Raw genomic sequence first — 27,291 nt, 5'->3', positions numbered from 1 at the left:
CCCCCAAAAAAATCCTGAAGTTTTGTATTGATCTCAGTAATTTTCTAGAAAAAAACTAGAACATTTCTGAGATTCAAAAGTAAAAACATCAGAAGTCGGCTTCTTTTAGATGTGATTTTGATTGCAAAAAGAAAAACACACACAAAAAATCACAAAATCCTGTATGGACTGTTCACACTGGACATCTTTTCAGTGTGAAAGCATGTTCAATATTACATGTATTGATTGCTGAAACAGCTATTTATTGGCATAATAGCAAATTAATGAGTTGCATCAATGCGTTCTGGCCCTTTAAGAGCATTCAGATTTTTGATGCGACCCAAATGAAAATGAATTTCACACCCCTGAAATCGCTAATATGTCTAATAACATATTCAACAATTTCACTGAACTCCAACGCAGAACCGCACAGCATTCTGGGAGATGTAGGCAGAGGAAACACTAGCTGCTGCACCCCTCATAGCTAGCTGGGATCAACTCACTCACTCACCCTTTGGTTACCTAGCAACTCATTTATTCTTTGGTTACCTAGCAACAGCCTGTTGAGTAACTGGCGCAGCAGCAGTTTATGGTTTGGCTACTGTTCTTTGTAACTGCTTAAAAATAAAAGACAGGCCTGCCTGCAGGATCTTCTTTTTTTTTTTTTTTTGTGGTATGTTTTATTGGAAAAATGCTCTGTCTGCATGTAAACTACACTTTACCAAAAACGTTTATCAAATTTAAAAATGTCAAACGTTTGAGGAGAAAATAGTTATTTCAAAAGCTGCACATAGTTCCTAATTTACCAGAAAATGCTCTTGGGGTGTAATTATTTTGGACATTGAGTAATATTTTGTCCAAGCTGAAGTTCTATCTATAAATCAGTGATGACTGGAAATGGTTTTAGTTTTTTTCCTTAGTTATTTTTGACCTTTTAAGCTTCTCACATGTATTTGTGTAATGGATTTGTTTCATAAACATGAAATCCCTAGTAGATTAAACTGCTATCATAACATGAACCTGCAAGTGTATTATTGCAAAAACACAAAATATTACTAGGTATTTTTGGTCTGTTTTTAGTGCAAATATCTTAGTACACTAAGATATTTGGGTACTAATATCTTAGTTACAAGTTAGTTACAAGTAACTAACTTGTAACTGGTTACTTGTAACTAACTTACAAGTAACTTTTAGTTATAAGTTAACAATTCTTGAATATTGATAAAGTACTAGTTACACTGGCAGATTATTTAACATATTTCAAGACATTTTTCCCAGTTTATAAGTGAAATAATATGCAAAATACTTTTGCATCAATTAAAAAAACCCAACTTTTCTTAAAATAAGCTCCTATATCTTGCTGAAAAGTTACTTTAAGTTACGTTTGTCTCATAAACTACACCAAAAATACTTGGTAAGATTTAGTTTTTGCAGTGGGAGAAGAAGCAGAATTGGAGAACAAATTCATCAACTGCTACTTTTTTCTACTGATCACAAATTCATTCAGTTTCTCAACCTTGGTGAATGAATCAAACCTGATATTCAAATAAAAGAAGAAAGCATTTTTTAATTTTGTGCAACAACAGTGAAGAACCAATCTGAGTTCATTCTGCTGTGACTGATGATTGTTGTGCTTTAAATTATTTTCTCATGCACAGAAGCAGAGCGATCTGCTTTCTGAACTTCTGCTTGGCTGCACGGCTTTAATCGAGTTACACAACTGCTTTGGTTGCATTGATTTCTCTGATGGAAAGCTGCCCTGCAACTGCATCTCTTCACAAATGATTCAGGGCAGCAATTATTTATGTGCTTATTCAATTTTCCCCCAAATTAATATTTCTTTAGATTAATGGCGTCGAACTCGGCTTGATTTTGGGCCACATCAAAAATCTGCATGTTCTTAAAGGGCCGGTTGTGCCAGAATGTATCGATAAAACCCATTAAATTGATAAAAATATCAATAAATAGCTGTTTCAGCATTCAATATGTATTTCTCAAAATAATGAACATCTTTTCACATTGATCAATCCATCCAGGTTTTAGATTTTTTTTTTTGCAATCAAAATGACAGATTTTGTTGCTAATTTGAAAATGTTTGAAAGGAATTTTTACAATATTGGTGCTAATCTATTATGTTAAATGCGACTTTTTATTAATCGCCGTTTTGGTCAAAGCTGTGGCAGCAGTCACTTAAATCCAAAGTTTTTGGCCAATTTTGAGAAAAATGTTAAGTAAATGTGGATTTTGTGAAAAACTGGAGCGAATTATTGATTTAATTTGGAGGCTAGAGGGCCTCATAAACGGTTATGGCGGGCCAGATTTGGCCCCCGGACCTCGAGTTTGACACATATGCTTTAGATCAGGGGTGTCAAACTCCAGTCCTGAAGGGCCGCTGTCCTGCAGTTTTTAGATGTGCCACAGGTACAAAACACCTGAATCAAATGGCTTAATTACCTCCTCAGTTCTCCAGAGCCTTGCTAATGACCTAATTATTCTATTCAGGTGTGGTGCAGCAGAGGCACTTCTAAAAGTTGCAGGACACCGGCTTTCGAGGACTGGAGTTTGACACCCCTGCTTTAGATGAACTCTCTATATTTCACACAGGAAAAAGTGTCTACCAGATTGAATAACATAAAGTATTTTTTTGTTTTTAAATGACTATTGGTGCTGCTAAGTTGCTCTGTATCGTCTCCCGTTTAATGAAAACGAGGAAAGCAGATGTTTTTGTGTCATTTGGTGATGTTGTGCTTTAATCAAGACTCCCAGCATCCATATTCAGAAGTAATCCTGCGGTCACAGGTTTGTTTGGACCAGTGTGATTCCCACTGTGGATAGTAAATCTGTCCTAGAAGTTAATCATATGATCCACTTCCCACCCCAGAGGCAGTTTGTGTCTGTTAAGGCTCCAGGGTGTTGATGGAGATCTCGTCTGTCTGTGGTTTTTATGTGCAGCTTTGCTGTTAAGAAATGGGTGGGAAATGTTAGTTATTGTTATTTTAGCATACAGTTTTTAAGAGTGATAGAAAATTACTTGGTAAAAATGCCGTGGTTGTTTCCACCAGACATGATCAGACGGTAAGCTTTATCTGCCTTCGTGTGACAATTTCGTGTTCTGTGAAGGAGAATACTGGAGGCCATGTTTTTTAAGAGCTGGAAACCCCTAAAGCACACGTGTCAAACTCGAGGCCCGGGGCCCAGATCTGGCCCGCCGTAGCTTTTTATGTGGCCCTCTAGTTTCTCACAATCTGCAGAATTCACACAAAATCAACAGATTCCCACATTTTTTCTGATTTTACTGAAATGTTTTATCAAAATTGGCCAAAAACAAAGTTTGAGTGACTATTGCCTCAGCCGTACTCAATGTCAAGATGTAGCGATTAATAAAAAGTCACATTTTAATCAATTTTATTTGTACAGCACTTTTCAGAAATGAGGCTTTTGAAGATGCTTTGCATCATAAAAACACAAAAATACAAAGTCAAACACACAGTCAGAAACTGAAACATTACATTTTGCCACCACAACATCACACATTAACGCAAATATTGTAAAAATTCCTTACAAATATTTCTAAATTAGCACCACAGAATCTGTGATTTTTAATTACCACAAAATCCTGGCTGGACTGATATAAAGATGTTCAGTATTTAATTTTAAGAGACGCTTATTGAATGTTGAGACAAACATGTATTTATTGATATTTTATCAATTTAATGGTTTTTATTGATACATTCTGGCACCACAGGCCCTTTAAGAACATTCAGATTTTGATATGACCCAAAATGAAGATGAGTTTGACACGCTGGCCCCAAAGGAAGCAGATGAGCATGAAAATGCAGTCAGGCCGAGTTAAAGGAGAGGAGACGAGGACGCAGAGGAGACGAGGACGCAGCCTTTCCTCTGATTAGCTGTTTACTTCTTGGGGCTTCAGCACCAGCCAGCCGACCCGTCAGGCATCGATTTGCCACCAGGCTGAGGTTGATTGCCTCGTTTGTTTCCGTGTAAACTCTGGATGGCATTTGAGCTGCATGGTAAAAACCTGATTAGCAGGCTCACATTTGCCCAGAAGTGCCTCTGGAATGTCTGGAGATGCGTTAACTAAATCATTTGTGATCGGGGAGGAGCAGAGCTCCGACATTCTTGTTTGTTAAGAGAGAGCAGGCACAATATGTTCTGAAGTAATTAAAGCCCTGCAGAACTGCTTTACTGCTCTGTGACAGCAGAAACCCAGGCTAACTTGAATTTCCAGCCTGCATGCATTCGTATGTTGGTTGTAGCTGGGCAGTAATGCGGGATGTGAACCAGAACCAGCAGAACGTTTCTGAACGCACCGTTAAATCTACGGCTCTTCCTCTGCTGCGTTTCTCTGAAATATTCTGAAACCTGAAAAAATGTGAGGGGGGAAAATTATATAAACCACAGATGTTGTGGTGTTAATTTAGAAATATTTGTTAGGAATTTTTATGGTATCTGCGCTAATGTGTGATGTTAAATGTGACTTTTTATTCACCACCGTATCGATCACAGATGTAACTTGACATGAAGTACGGCTGAGGCAGCAGTCACTTAAATTCACCGTTTTTGGCTAATTTTGAGTAAAAATGTCAGTAAAATCAGGAAGGATGTGGGGATCTGTTGATTTCGTGTGAATTTTGTGGATTTGTGAGGGACTTATTGGTGTAATTTGGAGTCTGGAGGGTCACATAAAAAGCTACGGCGGGCCAGATTTGGCCCCCGGGCCTTGAGTTTGACACATGCGACTTCAGGTTTAAATTTAACCGTCTGCCACGGAGATTTCATACAAACTGTGCAACACTTGGGTGCATTGGCGGCGTTTAATACCTGCTTTGGAAACCAATAATTTAAATAATTTTCCAGATTTTACTCGGTCAAACGAAATGTGATCGCCTGCTACAGTTCACACCGAAATAAATGGAAAACATGGTGCAAGGCAAAGTTTTCAATTGAATTATAAGTGAGATTTGACCGTTTTTTATTAACATTTAAATAGAAGTATTTAACTTTGAGAACAATAAAATGACAGAATAAATTGGTGCAGCTATACATGCATGTCTCCATGCTGTTTGACACGTTGTCCAGCTAAACCTGCAGACGTATTATCATGAATAAACGGATTAAAAAGCTGATGCCGCCCTGCAGCTCTCTGCTTCTCCTCTGGCTGCTGCAACACGGAAACATTCACTACAGTTTACTTTATCGCTAGCTTTGTGTTTACATTCCTGCTTGGATGAGACGTCGGCTCAGACCTTTGATTTTGATCCAGACGAACCCAGATGTCTCATTTATTGTTGTTTAAAGTGTTTAAGTGAATCTTTATGTCAGGGGTGTCCAAAACCGACGGATCAGAAGTAAAAAAAATAAAAATAATAGAAATGTTAAAATAAAATGAAGCAATGCAAGTTGTCTTATTATGATGTTCTTGGTAGAAATTGGATGTTTTTCATTGTAAATCAGAAATTTTAAAATTATTTTCTGAAAAGCAATTTTTAGTTTTCAGGGTTTTTTTTTGTTTTTTTGCCTTGATTAAACCAAAAGATTTGAGTCGGTCTATTTCAAAACTCTTGCTTTATTTAGCCAAGTTCAGTAAATGAAGTAAAAGCTGATTTAGGCACAGCAAAGTCGGCATTTCAGTAAAAGTCTCTGCATCGTGGTGGTTCTGCTCTTTATGAAACAAATACTTTGTGTTATACCTGACATTTTTTATTATAAGACATTTATGTTGGTAAAAATTTTACCCTGATTAAAAATAAAAAGTTTGCATCTGGCCAAATTGGTATCATTATTGAATTGCAGCTGGGGGGGGCCGCACAAAATCACACCAAGGGCCACAAATGGCCCCTGAGCCGCACTTTGGACACCCCAGCTTTACGCCACAAGAGTTTTTTTACTTGCAAAAAGAAGCAAATTTTTTGATGTACATATCTGCCCTGTAGTTTATTTTCTAGTAAGTCGTTGACGTCCAGCTTGTTGCTTCCTCTCCTTCAGATATCATTAATTTTTAACCGTACTTGCAAAGATTAAAGCAAACATCAATTACCTCGGCTCAAATGTTTCGCTCTGACCCCAATTACCTTCTTTTTAAAAGTATTTCGCCCTCATAATGAAAGTAAAAAGCAATTCAATTAGCTTTCGTCTTCACACACCGCGGAGGTTGCAGGCTGCTGAGCAAAGTCTCCACAATTAAACTAAGTGGCTGTTCTTTTCCTGAATCTTTATGAAGGCTTGAACGCACCGTGACATTCCTGCATGAAAGGCGTCACGCAGGCGCAGAGCTTTGGAGAGCCGTCGAGGTCTGGCTGGGTCTTTCTTTGCTCCAAGTTTAAGCAACTCGAGCACCTTTTGAGGAACAAAGCATGCATCTATGCCCGTCACTTGAGAAGGTGACAGGCTACGCTTCCTGTACCGACCCTTTGCAACGTGACGTCACGCCGTGACGGACGTCGTCTTCCGCAGAAGTTTGCTTAACAGAATGTGAAGAAGCTCAGTGACTATCTCTGCTTTTTAAAGGCTCTGGACCGACTGGCCTCGGCTTTCCACGGCGTGTGTGACGCTGCGCTGTAAGAGAAACAAACCCACTGTACCAAACAGCAGGAATGTGTAACGTACAGAGGAATCCACCGTTAATCTTTGCTATAATCAGTTTCTCACATCATCACAGAGACGAACACAGACAAACTAATTTTCATCATCTGCTGCTTCAGGACTAATTCTCTCCAGTTTTACTGTGAGGTCCACAGAACCGCTGGGCGTTCAGCAGTTCACGCCTTCAGTCAAACGACAAGTATAGAGCCGTTTGCAGAGCTAATGCTCGTCCGACATTATGGCCTGAGTGCAGACTGAACGGTGAAACCAATCGCAGTGATGTGGTAAAACGCCTTGCAGGAGGCAAAGCTTCGTTTGTTTACAAGCCGAGGTAACGGCGTGTGAAATCAGCTTGAATTGTTGATGCATTAAAAACATCAGTTTTTAATGTTAAAACCCCTGTAGCGCTACATTTTAAGGCATTTCATGTTTTTCTTTAAAAAAATAAAAAAAAAGTTAACATTTTTAAGTAGAATTAAGGTTAAAGAGAACCAAAAGTATATTCTTACAGCAGTTTAATATGCTAATTTTAGTCAAAAGTCAGGTAATATTTCAGTATTATATTTATTCAATATTAGATAAAAACATAAAATTAAAACAGTTTCCCAGCAAAGCCGATAAACACAAACCAAACCAACTTTATTTATAAAGCTCTTTAAAACAACCACAGCTGATACAAAGTGCTGTACATTAAAACACAACATAACAATAAAAAAAATAAAAACTCTTACAGTTTAAAAACAAAAACATACAATTTAAAACTAGATCCTGGAGTTGGAAGCCAAGTAAAATAAATGGGTTTTAAGACGACCTTTAAAAGTGGACAGTGAAGGGGCCTCTCTGACCTGCAAAGGCAAGTCGTTCCATAACTTAGGACCCATGACGGAGAAGCCCTGTCCCCTCTGAGCTTCCTCCTGGATCTCGGTACCTCCAAGAGCAGCTGATCTGCTGACCTGAGTGACCGATAARGTACRTAKGGGTGAAGAAGCTCAGAGAGGTAAGCCRGGGCAAGATTATGCAGTGATTTAAAAACAAACATAAGAATTTTAAAATGAATCCTAAAATATACAGGCAGCCAGTGAAGTGAGGCCTGGACAGGGGTCACATGCTCCCTCTTTCGAGTTCCTGTCAGAAGTCGTGCAGCAGCATCTGACCCAGCTGCAGACGTGAGAGCAGCGATTGATTAACTCCCAGATAAAGTGCGTTAGCAGCAGAGGATGAACAGCATCTGCTCACCTGTTCATCCAGAACCGCCGTCATGCAGCCGTTTCTCAAAAGGAGAATAAAATAAGACATTTAAAAATATCTCAATAAATCACCATTAAGCACCGTTTCTTCTGCAGTCCTTTCGACTCTGCTTTTGTCTCTCTACAGAGTATTTGTTTCTGTAAATTGACACTTGAAAGTCCAACACAACCAATTAAATTTCTTGCTTTTAGCAGTGGAAGTTCACTATTTTTTATTTTAGTGTGCAAAGTTTGACCAGACCTTCATAATTATTGGCTGCCTGTCTAGTTGTTGTTTTTGTGCTAATTGGTTAAATGTTTAAATAAATACTCTTCACCTTTTAAATCTGTTCCACTCATTTTAATTAAAATTATTGGTCCAAAGTATGCTATATGTTAGACAGCAGATGATGGGTTTTTATAGGATGAGAAAAGGAAAATATTGCACTGCAAATTTTCATTTTCTAGTAAAACAAAGAAACAATGTTTGAAAATCATGTTTACAGAAATGAGCATGACTTCAGTTTGGAGTTTGCTGAAGGTTTTAGATCCTGTTTACTGTGTTTTCTTGGTCTTACACTGCAAAAACATAAAATCTCACCAAGTAATTTCGGTCTGGTTTCTAGTGCTTCAATTACTTCAATTGAAATAAAACAAAACTACCTTTCAGCAAGACGTAGGAGCTTGGTTTAGTCCGTTTCTATACTGGTTCTTCTGGCAGATTAATTCACTTATAAAATCAGGAAATTTCTTGTTGTAAATTAATCTGTCTAGTAATTATTCATTAATATTAAGAAATTATTGACTTAAAACAAGCTTTTATATAAGAAGTTTACCTCCTGTTAAAGAGGCCGGCTGTCAAATGTCACGCCGGTGAATCCAGTTCCTGTTGGAAGGACTTTTTCTACTGGGTTTGGGGAAAAACGCAGCCGAAACGTGGCTTAAATCAAAGACATCGATTATTGAAGCGGTTTCTGCTCTGACGGTGTGACGTGTGCAAGCATTGTGTGTGTGGAGCGTCATTTTCATTTCATCCTGTTGGGAGATTAGAGCGACCGCGTCGGCTCCGGGTCGGTGGCGTCCCGCCGTTCACTACGTACGGCTTCAGATACAGATTCAGCATCACATCAGTTCTCCATTGTAGCTTCTTTGGGTTACCAATATCCCTCAGATTAAAGATGTTACTACTATTTTTATGATGTGAAAACAACCTGTGAACCTCCCTGCTCTCCACTTTTCAAATCATACCAACCATGAATTACACACTTTTCAGGAAATTTGAGGGTCATAAACACATGAATTGATATTATAAATATGTTCAGGGCTTTGCTGTTACTCCTGCAGTGCAAAAAATACTGAGGCAGAAATGGATGCAGTGCTTATTGAGAAACTTTGGCTCAATAAGCAATAAATCAATTAATCGCATGATGAATTAAAATGAGCTCAATTATTTTCATTTGTATGATTTATTGATTTATTTATCCCTGAGTCCACAGTTCGCGTTTTTATAGAAGTATTTTTTCAAAGAAGTTACATGAGTGATGATGAGTTTCTAAAACACAGGGAAACTTAATGAGTAAAATAACATTTTGCACTAATCTGATAGTTGGATAACCTGAAAAAATATCTGCTGTTGTTGAGCTCATGTGTATTTATTCAATGATTTAGCTGCAAAAAGTGTTTTTGAATTAAAAATGTTGCTTATTTTGTTTGTGGTTTTTAAGACTTTGCAATTAAAATTTTGAACAAGTCACATTTAATCTTAATTAAAAACATTCTTCATTTTCCTTCCACTTCACAATTGTGCTATATTGAGTTTGCAGTGTGTGACTTCTGAAATCAAGACAAAAAAAAAACAACTATTTGAGTTTGTAAGGTGACAAAATGTGAAACATTAACTTTTACATGACAGTCTAATAAAGATTTCTCCTTTTTATGACTTAAACGGCACAAAATGTTTGAATGACGCGTCCTCTGCTCAGTTTGAAGCATCTTGTTAGGAGAAAAATGACCCTGCATTAATTGACAACCATTTGTTTGCACAATAAGTCGATCAAGTTTGGAGTTTCAAAACAGGCGGGTTTTTGTCTAGATTTAGAGGATCTCAGTGTTTCAGCTGTTTTGCAGTTTTCTGGAAGTTTGTTCCAGATCTGCGGTGCGTAGAAGCTGAATGCTGCTTCTCCATGTTTGGTTCTGGTTCTGGACGCAGAGCAGAACCAGAAGACCTGAGAGGTCTGGAAGGTTGCTATGACAACAGCAGATGTTTAATGTGTTGTGGTGCTGAGCTGTTCAGTGATTTATAAACTAAAAGCAGGATTTTAAAGTCTAATAAATCTAAGTGTGTTTTGGCAGTCCGTCACATTTACCTTTCAAACTGACTCCTAAGTTTAGTTAAACATTAAATTAAAGGCAGGATTGTTGTTGAATCTGTACTGAGCCTGTTGAGCTTTGCTAACAGTGTTAGCATGTCTACTTAGCATTTTAGCATTTGCTAGCTTGTTAGCTTTCCTTCATTTGTAGAGGCTGCATCTGACTCAGAGGACACCTAACGATAGCATGGGAGCCAACCTTCTTCCTCCACACACACACACAGTTTGTTGAGCCGTGAAAAACAGCAGGATAACTGATGATGTTCTGGTGTGAAAACAGGTTGACAGTCAGACGGGACGTTTTCTTTAGCGACTTTCAGTGCTTCATAATGAAACTTCAGTCCCAGTCGGGCGTTTAACTTTATGGGAGCTTTGGAAAACTTTCCCACATTCATCTTCAGTATTCCTGCATAAACAACGTGCAGCTAGTTATCCAGAGTCTTGTGAATGTATCGATGTCCTTTAAGCTTTTCCAGGCCCTCTTACAGCCATATTGAGATTTTTGGGGGGGTTTTCCAAACATTTTTCAAAACAGGGAAAAAAAGAAAGCAAATTCTTAGAAGGAAATAAGATTTTTTGTGTGTAAAAAAAAAAAAAAAACGGTTCAGATGAAAACATAAATTTTTATTAAAGATATTAGTTTGTGGACTGATACCTTAAAACACTTTCTGCATTTAAAAGAAATGTGTAATTCATTATGGTGCAGCATTGAATAAGTTACTGTTGTGTATTTTGTGTTTATGTCTAAAAGTCTTTTGAGCTGAAAAGCTAATTTGCTTTTTATGTGAATATGGGCAAATATTAGAAGTCCACACTTCATTCTGCTCCTTTTCAGTCAATATCTTTTACTTTTCAAACTATTGATATTTATTACTCAGTGACTAAAATAAAAAATAAAATGAAAGTACCCTGAAGCAAACTTTTCTTTTTTTGGTAATTAAAGTTTGTACATTTGTGTTGCTCCGTACAACACAAGTTCTCCTTTTGCTTCCAGTTTTAGACATGTGAAGATTGAACTTGGTCTTTACATGTCGACTTGGATTGAACATTAAGCATCAAGTCTTTCCTCAGACGACAGACGAGTCATTTCATTTGGAACTCGGTGTTTCGCCTGTTTTGCAGTTTTCTGGAAGTTTGTTCCAGATCTGCGGTGCGTAGAAGCTGAAAGCTGCTTCTCCATGTTTGGTTCTGGTAATGTCAGAGTTTGAACTCTTGCTCTAAGACCCGCCTGCAGGCCCCCGTTATGTAAACGCCGTCATGTACCGCCTCATTTGTGAAACAAAGTGTGTGCGCCACATAATGAAACACTAACCTGGATTCCCATTTGCACGTTACGCCGTTTGCTGCTGATGTTGTCACAACCTTTGTTGGCTCATTTGAATCCTACAGACAATAGAAGCGCGTCTGTCTCTCTCCATGTGTGTCCGTCACCCAGGAATTACACGGCAGATCTTCTCTCGCGTCTTCAGGAGGAGGAAATGAGACGCCGCAGAGGGCGACTGGTGATATGTCATGAAATGAACTCGGTGTTGAAAAATGGCAGACTGACCAGAGCAAATAACAACAACCCGTCGGTCATTTTAAGGATTTCATTTTGACATTTTCCAAGCAATTAAATCCAGCAGAACGGTGACATGAGCCGAGCCCTAACTGAGCGCGCTCCGTTATCGAGCTCGGCTGCCTAGCAACCAGGTGAGCGCTTCAGCGCGCAGCACAACCTGAGACAGGAGGGATCACGCTAAAGGCTGGGCGGAAATGTCCTGTGAAGGCGCCCAGGGTGTGCAGTGTAATTAGCTCTCTTGTTTATGTTAAAGTTTGCCCCTTAGGTTACGTAGAGAACAACGGGCGTCATGCAGAGAGCCTCTGGTGCTTCTGTGACCGGCGCGCCTGCGATATATTGTGCGGTATGGATGTGCGATATGGCGCAAAATTCAATTCATGATATGCATTGTAATTGGTGGCGATAACGATACACATCATGATAGGATTTGTATAAAACGAATAGAAATAAATAAAATGACACTTATTGAGTGGAATGTGTGTATTTTTATGCGTTAAAACTCATTTAATACTCGTTTCTGTTTATTTGTATGTAATGTTTGTAACTTTTTTTTAATGAATTCCTTGAAAAATGGCATTTTAAGGGAGACCTGGCAGCAGATTCCAGCCTCCAGCAGGTTTCATTGTGCATCTCCAACTTATTTTCTAAGTTATAAGTGGATTAAAATGTATTTATTTGTTTGAGTTTATCAAACTCAAACAAATAAGTTTGAGTTATTTAAAAAAAAAAAAAAAATCTTAGATTTTTTTTTTAAATATTGTTTATTTCCTTTTAACTCTTCTTCCAGTTTCTTTTTAAAGTCTGTTTGGCTGTGAACACAACAGTTTGACCTCAGTCACATGAAATAAGTAGACTTTGCTATAATTTTTAAAGTTTTTTCTTGGCCTCCAGATGTTTAGCATCTGGAGGCCAGATGCTAAACATGCCTGTTATGTTTTTGTTTCTCTCAGGAAAAAAGAAACAATCAGTTTACAGCTGTAGTGGTTAATAGACTCCTAGATGCAAATGCAGCCAGAGTGCAATCACATAACAATAATGATTTCTGTGCTTTTTTTCACCATCTAATTTCTCTGGCAGCACTTTAAAAAGCCTCGGGGCCAAAAGCAACACCGTCAGACACTGTAGTGAATTGGTTTGTCCCCACATTGGGATTAAATTGAGCAGCAACTTGACCCTTTTACTGTGACGGTGTTTGTTCTGAGCGGCATGTCGGAGCTGAAAGGCTTCTGCAGGACGCCGGCAGTCATGAGGGAAAAATAATTGGATGTAGAGAATTTTATTCACTAATAACGATTTGTTGTGCATCATTAAAACCTGCTTCATTAGATGATTTAATTAGCTCAGTAGTTGCCCATGACGACAAGCTCTGCCAGTGGGATGCGTCGGGCTACCTGTGGCTCCATCATGGCTGCCGCAGCTTCTGGCTCCTTCACTGGAAGCTTGAGCGTTCAGTGTGTTAGCGGTTAGCTTTCCACTGGAGCAGGGAGTCTGGAAAGATGTGATGGGAGAGATGAATGAAGCTCTGGGGAGAAAATGACTTCTGCAGAAAACCTGAGACTAGAGGAGGTTCACCTGTCAGACAAGCAGGCAGAGAAATGGAAGAATATTTAACAGACGTGACTAAAATGTAGGGAGTGAGCCTTTATGCATAAGTTTGATGATGTGCTGCTAGAGAAAATACACAGTGAATTAAAAGTTCTACATCCAATTCTTGTTTCATCCATCCATCCATTTTCTTGCACCCTTGTCCCTTAGTGGGGTCGGGAGGGGTGCTGGTGCCCATCTCCAGCTAACGTTCTGGGCGAGAGGCAGGGTCACCCTGGACAGGTCGCCAGTCTGTCACAGGGCAACACAGAGACACACAGGACACAGAACCATGCACACACACACACACACACACACACACTCACACCTAGGGGCAATTTGGAGAGGCCAATTAACCTGACAGTCATGTTTTTGGACTGTGGGAGGAAACCGGAGTACCCGGAGAAAACCCACCATGCACAGGGAGAACATGCAAACTCCATGCAGAAAGACCCCAGGCCGGGAATTGAACCTTCTTACTGCAAGGCAACAACTCTACCAACTGCGCCACAGTGCAGCCCCTCAATTATCGTTTCTTCTCTCTCTGAAATAGTAAATTGGAAAAACAAACAAATTGAACCCAGCATTAAAATCAATCGGGTTTAGAGTAGAGCTGCACCAATCCAATATTAATATCGGTATCGGTTCTGATATTGAAAGAAATTCTAGATCGGGTATCGGTGACAATGATCCTGATCTATTCAGTCTAATTCTATGCTTTATATTTAAACTTCCTAATTGGACTTTCTGAACCATTTGAAACCAGGTTTGTTCCAGTTTATTTTTCCAAAGTTGAATAAACTTTAAATCCTAGTGAAAATTTTAACACTGAAACTGGAAGATAATTAAAAAATCTAAAATAAACAAAATGATAAACGGCAAATAAAATGAATTATGCAAACAAACTAAAGGTATCTGAGGCCAAAGCACCAGACTGAAGGCTTCCACCATCCAGGTTTTGGTAGAAAGAAAAGAGATGCAATACATTATTCAGATGGAAATTATTGAGTTTGTTTTCATTTTTCATTCATTTAATTGATTTATTGCTTATTTATTGCAACAGACCTACTTTAGATTTTTCAATTCTTTCTGCTAAATCTTAAGTTTTATATACAGAAGCGATTATTGCTGCCATTTTAACATGCATCAGTGGAAAGGCACATGAGTACAGGAGGCTCAAAGCTTTACAGTTTTATTATTTTTATTTTTTTGGCCTTTTCAAAACGTTACATTTACAGTCGGAAGCCCGGTTCTCCCGTTTGTGGCGGATCTGTGCTAATCTCGCGTTGCTAAAGACCGAACTCATGTCCCAGCTGTGTGTTTGCACCGTGCGCCAGGTTGGCTTTACCTCAGCAACCTTTCCTGTTCCTGCGCCGCCTTCGCAGTGAGCCTGCTGCGTCAAGATGGTTTCTAAGATGGAAACACGAAACACAGCCTGGCTGCCTCTGACTTCAGCCGCTCCGCCTCAATCCCGTCCTCCGCAGGGCAACAGATGGCAAAAATAAACTACCCCTCTACGCGGAGCTGCACCAGAAACTGTGAAATTACACGCAGGTCTTCATGGCACCGATGGTTTTAGACGGGGTGTCCAAACTTTTTGTCATGTGGGCCAAAACAGTCAAGTCAAAAGTACTACCAAAATAAAGTTGAATAAATGAAGCAAAATTAAGCAATTGGAAAACTTTCAAATGATTTTCCATATTTTCTGTAAGAGAAATTTAATTCAGTTTCCAAATTCTATGGGTTTTATTCAACACATTTGTTCTAAGAAAAAAAACAATTTAGTGATTGTCTTTTAGCTAAGTTTAATAAATTAAATAAAAGCTGATTTATGCACAGCAAAGTCAGCTTTTCAGAAAAAGTCTCCATATAGACTTATTTTAAAAGCTTGGTTATAAAAAGACAAATATTTTATGTTGTTCTTAGCATGATTTTCTTACAATAGAAAATGTTGGTTATAATTTTACCCTGATTATAAAATAAAAAGTTTGAATCTGCACCTCAGACGGACATGCAGAATTAGAGTTCAGGGCCACACAGAATCACTCCAACGGCTACAAACGGCCCCCGGGCCGCACTTTGAACACCCCTGGTTTAAGATGCAACTTTTATTTTATATTTTTTAATTTGCTTTCTGTTTCTGTCTTTGACCAGCGCTGCTTTTGACGTCAAGCCACAGATTTTCGAGTCAAACCAGGCGGGAGTCGAGGGAACTTCAGCTAGCGTCTCTTGACATAATCTAGAGTGGATTTCAACCCCCCATCAAACAAATTGCACTTTTCTTCCAACCATTTCTTCCACGCCGGCTGCTGGGATCGTACTGAATCTATTCCTGTTCTATCTGTGACACGTTTCTGGTATTCCTGGCTGCGGCCCGCGGTACGATCCACCCCATGCTAACCGTTGGATAGCTGTTCAGTTCTTGAGATTTTCACCCTTTTTTTCTGCAGATATGTCATTTCTCACAGCAAGCAGCTTATTTTTGGCCCAAGTTTCCTCTGTGAATGACTCTTCCAATAAGGTCGCAAGTGTTACTGAAATGTCTAGGGCCAATTGAGAATCTCCTTGATCTTCCTGACAGATGCCACTCGCTTTCTTTGATGGTAGTCCTCCACTTCTCAAATTTTACTCCTAAACGCCAATTCTTTATTAAATAATGAGGGAGTTTTTTTTATATCTGCCTTTCTTGTGTTTGATCATGCTGAATCTCTAGAGACTTGTGCTGTTTGACCTTTTATGACATCTGCAAGAAAAAGTCATGCTCCTACCCCAAAGATCATGGTTTCAAATATTTGAATATTTCCTGCCCTTTCTGGTAATTAAAAATCTCCTTGGCGGCAGTACGCCAGGAAAAGGACGAGAGTCACGCCGAGATGCTTAAGCGTCGTTGTGTTTTTGAGCTGTTGTGGTGACATTCCTCTTTAATGTCACACGGAGGCCTTGGACTAGGCCTGTGGAGCATCAAGCTGGGCTGGTGGCCCAGATGGTGGGACCAGAGCGCGCTCCGGCTGCCGAGGATCATCGCGCGCATCAGCCACGGAGGAAGGATTACTCCAATCAAATCTGGGTTCAGGATTAGCAATGTGGCTTCCATGTCGTCACACGGGACATTTTGGAGCGCAGTTAATGTATTCCAAGTGTTTTAAATGTGACTTTTAATGTATCCACCTGATGACAGAGTCTCAAGTAGGACTGGACTAAAGCTGAATCATTTCATTTCCGTCAATCAATAATTATTGATTAGGGTTTTTTTTGTTGTTTTTTTTTTAAGTATCTGAAACACTGCCAAGCTAGTGATGTGACCTTTCCTCTCTCATCCCCAGTTTTCACTAAACTCCATTGTTTGTTTTTAAGCAGCTACAAGGCATGGTGGCAAAACCTTAAGTTGCTGCTGTGGCAGTTACTCAGCAGATTGTTGCTAGGCAACCACAGAATGAGTGAGTTGCTAGGTAACCAAAGAGCGAGTGAGCTGGTTAATGCCACCGTTACTTAGCTGACTTTAGGTTGGGTGGCTAAAGTCTTTCAAATTCAATAAAAAAAAAAAAACTTTATTAATCCCAAAGGGGAATTAAATGAAATGTGTAAACCACCTCTGTTGCTATGGTTACGCATCATAACAAAAAATAGCAGAAATCTGAAAAAATATTGCCAAAAATCAGTGCGACCACACAATGTCCAAAACGAGAAGGAACCGTTTTCCTCCAAAAAGGCAGGAATGAAAGTTTGAAAGAGGAAAAAAATCTCAGTGGAAGTACAGAACCACTCCGACGTGCTGCGGTCCAGTTCTAGAAAAACGTCCTCTGCCTCCATCCCCCAGAATGCTGTGCGGTTTGGGATAATCTACCACACATATTACCGATTACGTATCTATTGTGATGTATATTGTTATTGATTTATTGGCCAGCCCTAAGTAGGACCATGTCTGCTCTCTGCAGTAATGCAGGAGCTGCTCCAGTCGAGCCAAAGCTCTCGGTTCGCTGATCTGTCAAACCGTCGCTTACAGTCAATAGAAATGGATTCTGACAGAAAAAAGATCCTGGGAAGTTTTGAAGAGTTTCCTCTCCTCCACATCAACAGGAGTCGATTTAAATGGTTCCGTCATCTGAGCAGGTTTTTCTCTTTCTTTTGGAGGTTTTTCAGGCACGTCACATGAGGCGGAGACAAAAGAACTGATTTTCTGCTCTTTTCAAAATTAGCTGTAAAATGTTATTTTGAAGCAGCAATTTGTTGGTTTCCGGTTGCACCTGCAACCCGATCCCAGATCAACGTAAGGCAATGATCCGAGACCGGATGTAGATCTATAACCAATACAAGAACATTAAACATTATTTTATTTTATGTTTTCTCAGGGCTTGTCCAGATTTTCCCCAGACTGTTGGACTTTCTTGTGCTGAGCTGGAGCTTTTTCTCCTGCACCCACTAAAATAAAACGAGCTGAAAGTAAGAGTGTAGACACGATGGTGTGTTTAGACAGGTTTTCTGCTGTGGGAAGTCATTCCTGCTGAGACTCTTGTTTGTTTTTTTTTTCGTCCCCGTCATCTTGTGCTCTTGGTGAAGCCAAGAGCACAAGATATACGAGTTTTGGGCTTTTCTTGGTTCATAAAATGAAATGGGGCCAGAAGAAGACACTGGATGAAGTATTTGGAGTAATTGTTAACGTGATTTGCTGTGTTTATAAGAGCGGTGCTTTAATACGTGAAGCGCGGCTGGAGAACTGCGCACCAGAGGAAACCTGCAGGGAGTCAACAGAGACCCAGCTGGACAATAACACTGTAATCTTCCTGATTATCCACAATCCCCACAGCTGAGATCATAGTATAGTTCCTGAAATTGATGTTTGGAAGCAAAACATGCAGTTACGATGCCAATAATTTGGGGACTTTTAAGCAGAATTGCTGTTGAGACTATATTTTTTGTTTTGCTAGTGTTAGTTGGTGGAGGAATAACACACTTTGTTGTTGTTTTTGTCCTCCCTGATATGTCGGGTTTGGCTTTGCTATGAGAGTAAATCCCATTGCTGTTATGTAACAATTGAAGATTAGAGGGCAAACTGGAAATCCCAGCGATCGTTACAGCCGGTTCGTTCCACGGAAACGATCCCCCGATGATCCAGCAGCAGGAAGTGTTTGGCTCGGCACGGGGATCTAGCAATAACTTCGTCAGCTTCGTTTCCTTCGTCTAATATGCTTTGAGTTCCTCCTTTTGACTTTCCCCGCTTGTTAATCAGCTGTCGCAGCCACTACTGTCCCCATCTGCTTTTTTTTTTACCTTGTGCCACGACTAGTCCTCATCTATAATTCACGCTGCACCAGAATCGGCGTCTGCCAGACAGGAAGCTGTTGCCTCAGGTGATTGGATGAAGTCTGAGTTGAAGCGTCCCTCGACAGCCGTAGACGTCTAGAAGATCAATCCCTCCATTCACACGACATGATGTCCTCTCTGCTCCGTTTGGCTCCTTGTCTCGGCTTCAGTGATGTCATGAAGAGGCTCTGTCTTATTGGACATCCTGTATGCTTGTGTGTCCTGAGTTTTGTTTTGCTTAATTGCGTAAGATGCATAGGTTCAGAGAGCACTTATTCTCTAACGATGATGGTTTCATTAGTGCGTCTGCTCTAAATTATCTTTCTGTTTATATTCTCTCACTGCACAGAATTAGGAAAAACTGCAAAAACCTTTTCTGGAACTAATGAGAGGACGAGACAAAGTGCAGCTTTCATGAATCAAAGAACGAACGTCACAATGTGCAAGTTTAGCTGCTGAGTTCTTCAGGTAAAGACTCGGTTCACACTGCAGGCCTGAATCTGATCTTTTCTTCACGGTCTGAGCAACACAAGCCTGATTTTTTTAATTTTTTTATTTTCAAATGCAACCCAGGTCACTTTGAAAGACCTGCATGAGGGCAGAAACATTGGATTTATGTTTTCGCATCCACCTGAATAATCAATCAATCAATCAAATTTTATTTGTATAGCACATTTCAGCAGCAAGGCATTTCAAGGTGCTTTACATAATTACATAAAAATAGCACGTGACATTGAATAAACAGTGAGAAAGAGAGATTTTAAAAAAGATAAAAACATTAAAACCCACACCCCTTTAGGACTTCAGTTAAATGTTGTTTAACTGGGATTCTAACCCTCAGGCACTTTAGTCAAAAACACCATTTGACCTCTAGGTTTTTAGTTAAACGTCGTTTAACTGGGACGTTTTCCGGGAGGCTTTACCTCATTAAAACGCAGAAAAGAAATTAAAAACGTTAGACATTAAAACATGGAAGACATCAAAACCCGCACTCTAACCCTAATTTAGCCATAAGCAACTCTAAACTAATGTGTAGTTGCGCCCCTGTCCATCAGTCAGGTTATGGTTTTGAATGGGACATTCAGTACCACTCTGCTCTAATTTAACAGAGACTGTGTGTCTCAGAATCACACATATAAATATAAGCTGTCTCTACGTCTAATGATCTCCACTGTCTTGAGCAGAGGACATGCTTTCACTGTGCACAGTCTGTCTCCACTTCACATACCAAACAGCTTCACAGTGTCTCTTCTGCAGAAGTGGGACTTTTTCCTTGTCACCAACCTCGCAGTTCTTTCCTTTGCAGATCTCAAGCGATTGTCTTCTTCTTCCTGACTTATTCGTTATTGTCTCTGCACTACGGGGTGTCCACACATCCTTAAGGTTTAAACTCATGCATCTAAAATTAAGGCCTTGAAATGCCTCAAATTCATTAAAAACACATTAGTCACAGGCCTTCCTTAAATTTTATTATTGAAGCGTTATTTAATCTCGTATTTTTTTTCCCGTGGGAATTTTATGTGAAGTAAAGGTTTGAATCGTCTGCAGACGTCTCCATGGCGTTCTGTGACTGAGGCTGCCAGTGACTGTAGAAGAAATAAACACAGTGATAAAATTGGACATGGTTGTTTTTGAAGCATAAGGTGCTGTTTGATATCCCAGACACGGCAGTGGGAGTATTTACCGGCTGCTTCTCCTGTTTATGGGGGGAAATGGTGGAGAGTAACAAGGTCTCAAATCGTCTCTCTTATTTTGGGTAGCACGTTTGCTCACAGTTGTTCCTCCACACCCACACACAGCTTTGTTCCTAAGATGCAATCATTTTTGTAGAACATCTTTTTAGTTGCTAGCCAGAGATCTGAGGGAGTTCACACCTTTCCCACAATATCCTCCTCATGTGTTTAGCAGATTTTCTTCTCAGCAGCACATGCTCTGTCGCAGAAGTTGAAAATGGAACCAGGGTGGTATTATTGCCTGCTGCTTATGAACCCCTCGCAACATTTTAAGCCTGTGCCATAAAATGTTCTCTTGCGTTCCTCATGTCTGCTTCCCTGCACTTCCCTCCAACCGACAGACTAGCGAGGCCAGGAGCCGCCTGCATCCCATTGTTTACATCCGGAAATTTTGTGCATGCGCACAACGCAGGCGGGCGAAAAGACGATTCTTTTACATGCCGCCCAGAAGAACAACTCCGCTAACTAAATGAAGATGTTGGTATTATTAATTTATTGACACAGCCAATGAGGAAGAAAACCCGTTAAAGATCAACTCAAAACCTTCCCCCCCCCCCCCCCCCCTCCCGCTCTCTGTCGGCTACGCTACACGCAGACTCGTTGCCATAACAACCTACAACAACGCCACTGCGTATCAGGATTCTACACCAAAAATCAAGCAATCATTTCCCACACAAAGAACAGAACGTTCACTTCATTACAGTTTTATGTTTTTAGACTTGATTATTGTTTGGTGATTATTAATGATGGTGAAATGGGAAGATGTGGTAGATTAGCTATCTACCGCTAGCTTACCGCTAACGCTGCAGTGGTTACCGCTGCTACTAGCTAAGCTAACGCTGCAGTGGTTACCGCTAGCTTACCGCTAACGCTGCAGTGGTTACCGTTGCTACTAGCTAAGCTAACGCTGCAGTGGTTGTTGGTTAGCTAATTTCAACACCTGCTCCACTGATAATCTATCAGAGTTGGTGTTTATTTATTTTATAACTGAACCAAAAGTTCCACAAATTCCACATCATATCTAGGTTGCCATAGTCAAGCTAGTGTAACTGAACCATTTCGCTTATTTTTTCTTTTTAATTAAAGCATCTTCCTGACCTTCCTATCCAGCTGCAGTAAAGCGCTGAATTCCTTAGGTTTTTCTTATATATATATATATATCAGACGTACATTGTTCCTAGAGTTTAACTTTTATTTTTTCAGATCATAATATTTCTAACACACTTAAATTTTTTAGGTTCAGTCTCTTACAAAGTTTTTGTTTCCCACTTGAAATATTGTTTTGAATTAACACAAATCTTTCTTTTTATCAGTCTTGCAGGGTCAACTAAAATGCCCTGGGGTCAGCACCGGCTCCACCTTTGTCAAAGGTGGTTTCAGTCATGAAAGGGCTTTCAGCTCACAAGAGGGGATTGGTCCTTTGGTGGTTGCTAGGCAACTGTATCAGCATTATTCTCGCAAGTCGAGAGGAGCTGGTGGGGACGCTGAGGGGAATAGGCGACATGCCAGGGCATCTTAAAGTCTGTAAGGAATGCTGAGTGGGATCTGTCAACAGCTTCTCTGTAGATCTTGAACTGGAATTTCAGAAAAGTCTTTGCTGGAATTTTGAATTGTTTCTGGCAATAAAATGGCAGCTAAAAGCTCAGATAATGTCTTTGATGTGGTGATGGAGGAGGAGACGGTTTCCCTTTCTAACCTGTGAATAGGGCCCAGCTGGTGATTTTACAACATCAAAAGAGGTTTTAGGTACAGAATCAGCAAGCTGTTTATTCAGCAGATGTTTGGCTATTCACTCCCACTGAATCATCAGTTTCATTAATATAATAAAATGTTTAAAAAGGCAAACGGGGAGGTCACATCTGCTTTTCTGACATTTATTTTATCCTCATTTAGCAGATATGAAGCTATTTTATTCATGCTTTCAGAAATGCCTTTGGTTTGCAAATTCTGCAAATATTGTTAAATATTTCTTTAGTGATGTGATTTGCGATAAATTGTCCACTTTTGGTTCATGGCAAATGTAATAATCAGAGATCAGTTCAGCTGTTGAAAATGTAATAAACTTCACCATTTCCACTGCAACAAGGTTTTGATTGAAAAAGTAGCTTCTGCACATGTTTTTTTCATTTTACTAAATAACACAATTGGAGTAACTGAGGATAAAAGTCACAGTTGTCTCAGTCATAAAATTAGTTCTGCTAATGCTAAACCGCAGAATTCAACCGCGTTGATGCCGACCTGCGTCAGCGACACAACATGGCGCATCGTCCTCAGCTGGGTCAGATCGGTGATCGCACACCTTCCTGTGTGGTTGAATTCAGGAAGCGGTTGTTCGGATCAGACTTTCCACACACGGTTTCAGTTTCATAGTTTTATTAACTCTGAAGCCTAATCATTCAGGATGTCAGGAGAGTTTAAACAGTTTTAGATGCATCGTGGGTAGAGAATAAGCATCATTAGCTTTTCAAGAAAGTGTAATTTAGGGGAAGCAAAGTTAGCAAAAAGGCTAAAGGAACAATTAGCTCTGCTGTTAGCGGACGCTTTCCAGTAACAACCATCTATCATGGACGTAAAGTGACATTAATTTTCCTCTTAAAAGTTGTCAGCAGTTTTGATGAAAGGAATTTGCTCCTCATTATTTGTTCTCTGGAAATCAGATTAAGACATTTGATCATAAATTATGAAGTCTCTTCCTGGAATAGATGCTGCTGTGTTTGGACTGGTAGTTTATCTGGAGGGTCATTGGAGAGAATATACGTTATATAACCCACACAGCCAAGACTTGGGTCCATTACTAAGCACCGTAATTATGCCATCATGTGTACATTTTCTGCAATGCCTTTTAATACGTGTTCACATCCAGCTCAGACGGAGAACAAAGTCTTTGAATCTTTAATGTGTCCATTATCGGTATTAGCTGACTGTAGAAATGGCGAGGAGCTTTTATCTCCCGCAGCATGGAGGTTAAGAGCAAAAAGTTTTTCTTATACATGCAACAAAAGCCAGTTTGGGCTTTTACCAGAGATGGTGGGTTATTTATTTTGGTAAAAAGCTGTTTTAATCCTAAAGCCAACAGTCGTTTTCCTCTCCTGAGGCAAAAACTCTGTTAGACATTTTCCTTATCGCTGGAGGTAAAGTTCAATAACTGCCCTTGTTTTTCCTCTCAAGGCCACTGCCCCGTGGCGTCGCCATCAATCTTTGGCTGCCCCTTTGTGTGCATGAGTGCACTCATGTTGGCGCATGCCGTTTAGCCTCCCCTTTAATTACGGGGCAGCTTATTGAGTCAGCATTGATCTCTCCTGGTGTAACTACTGCTTGTACCTGTTTAAATCCAGAAGGCAGCGTTTATGCCTCTCGACGGTGCCGTTGTGGTAACGGGGCCAAGGAATTCTCTGCATCATTATTTTCTAAATAAACTGCATATAAGCAGCTGAGTAAACGGATGAAGCAACTGAAATGCTGTTTTTGGATCAGAGAAATAAAAAACAATGGGTAACACTTTATTTGAAGGGGGTGAATAAGACTGACATAACACTGTCATAAACATGTTATTACACCTGTTATGAACATGAATAAGCCTTCATGAATATTTATGACTGTTGTCATGAATTTGGTAAATTATGACACTTTTAATGCAAAGTTGACATTCAAAATGTCTTTATGACAACTTGACATTAACCAAGACATCTTTACTGATATAAATTTGTTATAAAAGTATTACTGATTGCACTTTAAAAATTATATAACTTTATGTTATTAAAGGTAAAGTTTAAACAGTAATGATTTATTGGTTAATGTCAAGTTGTCATAAGACATTTTGAATAATGTCAACTTTGTATTAAAAGTGTCATAATTTACAGAATGAGGCTTTATGACAACAGTCATTAATATTCATGAAGGCTTATTGATGTTCATGACATGTTTATGAAATGTTTCTGACATGTTTCTGACAGTCTTATTCACCCTCCTTCATATAAAGTGTTACCAAAGAAGGTTCTTTGTAATAAAGTGGCGCTTCTGAGCTTTAATCTGTTTAATCACAGAAACATGTCGGGATAAGGCCAGAAAAAAGAGCAGATGACAGAATTGGTTAAAAACAAAGAAATATATATATATATATATATATAATAAAGGGAATACTTAAACAACACAATATAACTCCAAGTAAATCAAACTTCTGTGAAATCAAACTGTCCACTTAGGAAGCAACACTGATTGACAACGGGGACCCTCGTCGGGTCAATCAGTGTTGCTTCCTAAGTGGACAGTTTAATTTCACAGAAGTTTGATTTACTTGGAGTTATATTGTGTTGTTTAAGTGTTCCCTTTATTTTTTTGAGCAGTATATATATAATATACAGAAATGTATGCAGATCTTAGCAGTCAAGCAGAAATTAAGTAGCTGTTCACATAAAGGTTCACTGCATTAAAAACATTTACTGAATTTATTCAACTTAGAAAGTGAAATTCATATTCATTACATAGTGATCTAGTTTTTCCTTATTTAGGATAACTAATACAGAGATGTTGTTTATGTATTATGTGTTATAAACATTGTAATTATGGATTATTACTCTGTTAGCATGACATCATTGTAGCGGTGCTGATCAGGCCCAGTGATACCGACGTGATTAATGCATGTTTTGGTACTTTTGGCAGTGTGGGTCGGTGCCGAGGATCTGGAAAAATGAAAACGGCATCAATTCTGTTTGCAGAAAGAAGCCAGATTTAAAATAACGCAACAGTAGCTGACACCTGAAAACCACCTGACTGTGACTCCTGTCCTCCAAACTCTCACTTTTACCTCAAAATTCTGACTTTTGACCTAAAAAAAAAAGTAAGAATTGTGAGATTAAAGTCATTTCTGTTACAAATGTGTGCAAAACTTAAAAAAAAAAATACAAACATAATTCTGTAGTTGAGTTGTTTCCATTAAATGAACAATTCAGTTAAAATCATGAGAATAAGTTTGAACACGCGGTCGCCATCGTTCTCCTGCCACTTCCTGTCGTCGTCTTCGACTTTGAAATGAAACCACTTTCACTACTTGCCAAGTGTTTGGAAGAGTCCTGTTATGTAATTCTTACATAAGTAAAGTCCTGGAGATATTTGTTCTGGGTTGGCAGTCTGACTCCTCACCAGGGCATCTTTTCCCTCTTCTCCCGACCATTCACAGCAGTCCTCCGCTCTGTTGCAGGTGTGCACCATGTCGTCTAAAAGTCATCCCCCCCTCATGAAGAAGCACAGCCAGACGGACCTGATCAGCCGTCTGAAGAGCAGGAAGATCCTCGGGGTCGGCGGCGAGGACGATGACGGGGAAGTGCACCGCTCCAAGGTCGGGACGTTCGCACCAACAGCCAGTTTATTGGGACGACCAACAGCTGCAGCTAGAGATTTTTCTGATAATCGGTTAAAAAAATAGTCGCATTCTGCTGGTTTTTCTTTTAAATGTTTTCTGTACAGTATTAGAATCACATCTGATTATTTTTGGATTAACCGATTTTAAAGAGGCAGTTTTAGGTAAAATCGACATTTTTGAGCTTTACAAAAATATCAAAAACAAACTTGATGCCTTGATTCTTCCACGAATGTTTGAGGAAACCTTTAATCTCCATGGCAACCATTATTCAGCTGTGCAAAACGCCTGGTTGGACCGAGCCCCGCCTTTGAGGTCGAAGCTCCTCCCTCCCTCGCTCAGCTCCTTCAGACTAGCCAGCAGCAATTAGCAAACACCTGGTGGAGCTGAGCTTCTATCTGCTGATCTCATTATAGGAGCTACTTCTGAAACTCTGGTTAAAAACGTTAAAGGGTTAATAGCAGAGCCATGATGTGATGACTTCCTGAAGGCAGAGCTTCAGAAAGAGCAGGAGCTTCTTAAAGAGACAGAGGCCCAAATTCAAGACATTTCAAGTTATATTTGATATTTAATCTAATTTTTATAACGACACAAGGAAACATAGTTGCTTGATTGTGCTATAAAATGACACTATAAGGCTGGAAATACTGGCTCTTAACGAATTGGATAGCAAATGTTGCCTAAAAGCTCTGGGTGGAGATAAAACTATACCACTTATTTACAAAGGTTTTTCTTTTTTTTATCTTGAATGCAAAATTAATGCAGCTCTGGAAAAACTGCACTAAACCCCATTAAACCTGCTGGTTATTCCACCAAACATTGACCTTTGAACTCTTCCCCAGTTAAAACTTTAGTTTTGTTGCTTCTAAATGAATAAAAATGACTGCTAGTAGTAAGTAGTTCATAATGTTGATGCTTAATTGCTGCTTTGAGTTTATCGTTTCTTCAGCAAATTACCCTTCCTGAGTCGAGTTTTTTGAATTTCTAAACTACCTGATCCGCCTCCATCAACCCGATGAATCGTCTGGGCTCCTACAAACGGCTCCGCCATAAATGAAGCCGTTCAGTTAAACCGCCGTCAGTCCAGCAGTGCATAAAGAAAAATACCGATATTAACCCACAGAGCAGCTCTGGACTCCCTTTAAAAGCCGTTAATTGGCACGTCTCTGTCGTTCGCCTCTCGCGCTTCAGGGAACCTGGATCGCGTAAAGCTCTGGGCTCCGCTGAGACCGGACCGGCTCCCCCGGGAGGCCCGCTTCATCTCGCGTGTTGGATTACTTCCTCTTCTCTTTATGTCCGTACTTATGGACAACACAAGCCAAAGCATAATGGCTCCCATGCTGGCTTGTCCAAACAGAGGAGGAACATTTCGATTTCATGCCGCAGCTGCAGGTTGTGGATCGTTTCTCTCCTTCCAAAGGACCCAAATATCGCAGTTTTGATCAATTTTAAATGTAAGACGTCATGGCTGCGCGCGGCCGCAGCAGACAGCTCTGCTCTGAAATATTAATCAGGGAAGCGAGCGAAGGGAGCGGAGCAGAAGGGAGCAGGCATACGGTGGCAGCTGATGGCTTGTGAT

At 39.8% G+C, this 27,291-nt stretch overlaps 1 protein-coding gene across 2 annotated transcripts in view; it reads left to right on the top strand.

Annotated features, from left to right (window-relative positions):
- The window catches only part of LOC103466400 (tumor protein p53-inducible protein 11), a 54,889-nt gene that overhangs the window by 8,675 nt on the left and 18,923 nt on the right, over positions 1 to 27,291 (top strand). Inside the window, exons 1-2 of one of the 2 annotated variants that reach the window (XM_008411939.2) lie at positions 6,539 to 6,557; positions 25,554 to 25,691. In XM_008411939.2, the coding sequence (XP_008410161.1) occupies positions 25,563 to 25,691 (129 nt within the window). In that variant the 5' untranslated portion in view covers positions 6,539 to 6,557; positions 25,554 to 25,562. Of the gene's footprint in view, positions 1 to 6,538; positions 6,558 to 25,553; positions 25,692 to 27,291 lie in introns of those variants that run through there. The other variant, XM_008411938.2, reaches the window with a different exon arrangement.

Source organism: Poecilia reticulata, linkage group LG6 (genome assembly GCF_000633615.1).
Source record: "Poecilia reticulata strain Guanapo linkage group LG6, Guppy_female_1.0+MT, whole genome shotgun sequence".
NCBI classification, from domain to species: domain Eukaryota; kingdom Metazoa; phylum Chordata; class Actinopteri; order Cyprinodontiformes; family Poeciliidae; genus Poecilia; species Poecilia reticulata.
Note: the sequence above shows the minus strand (reverse complement) of the source record. Positions and strands in the feature narration are given on the sequence as shown.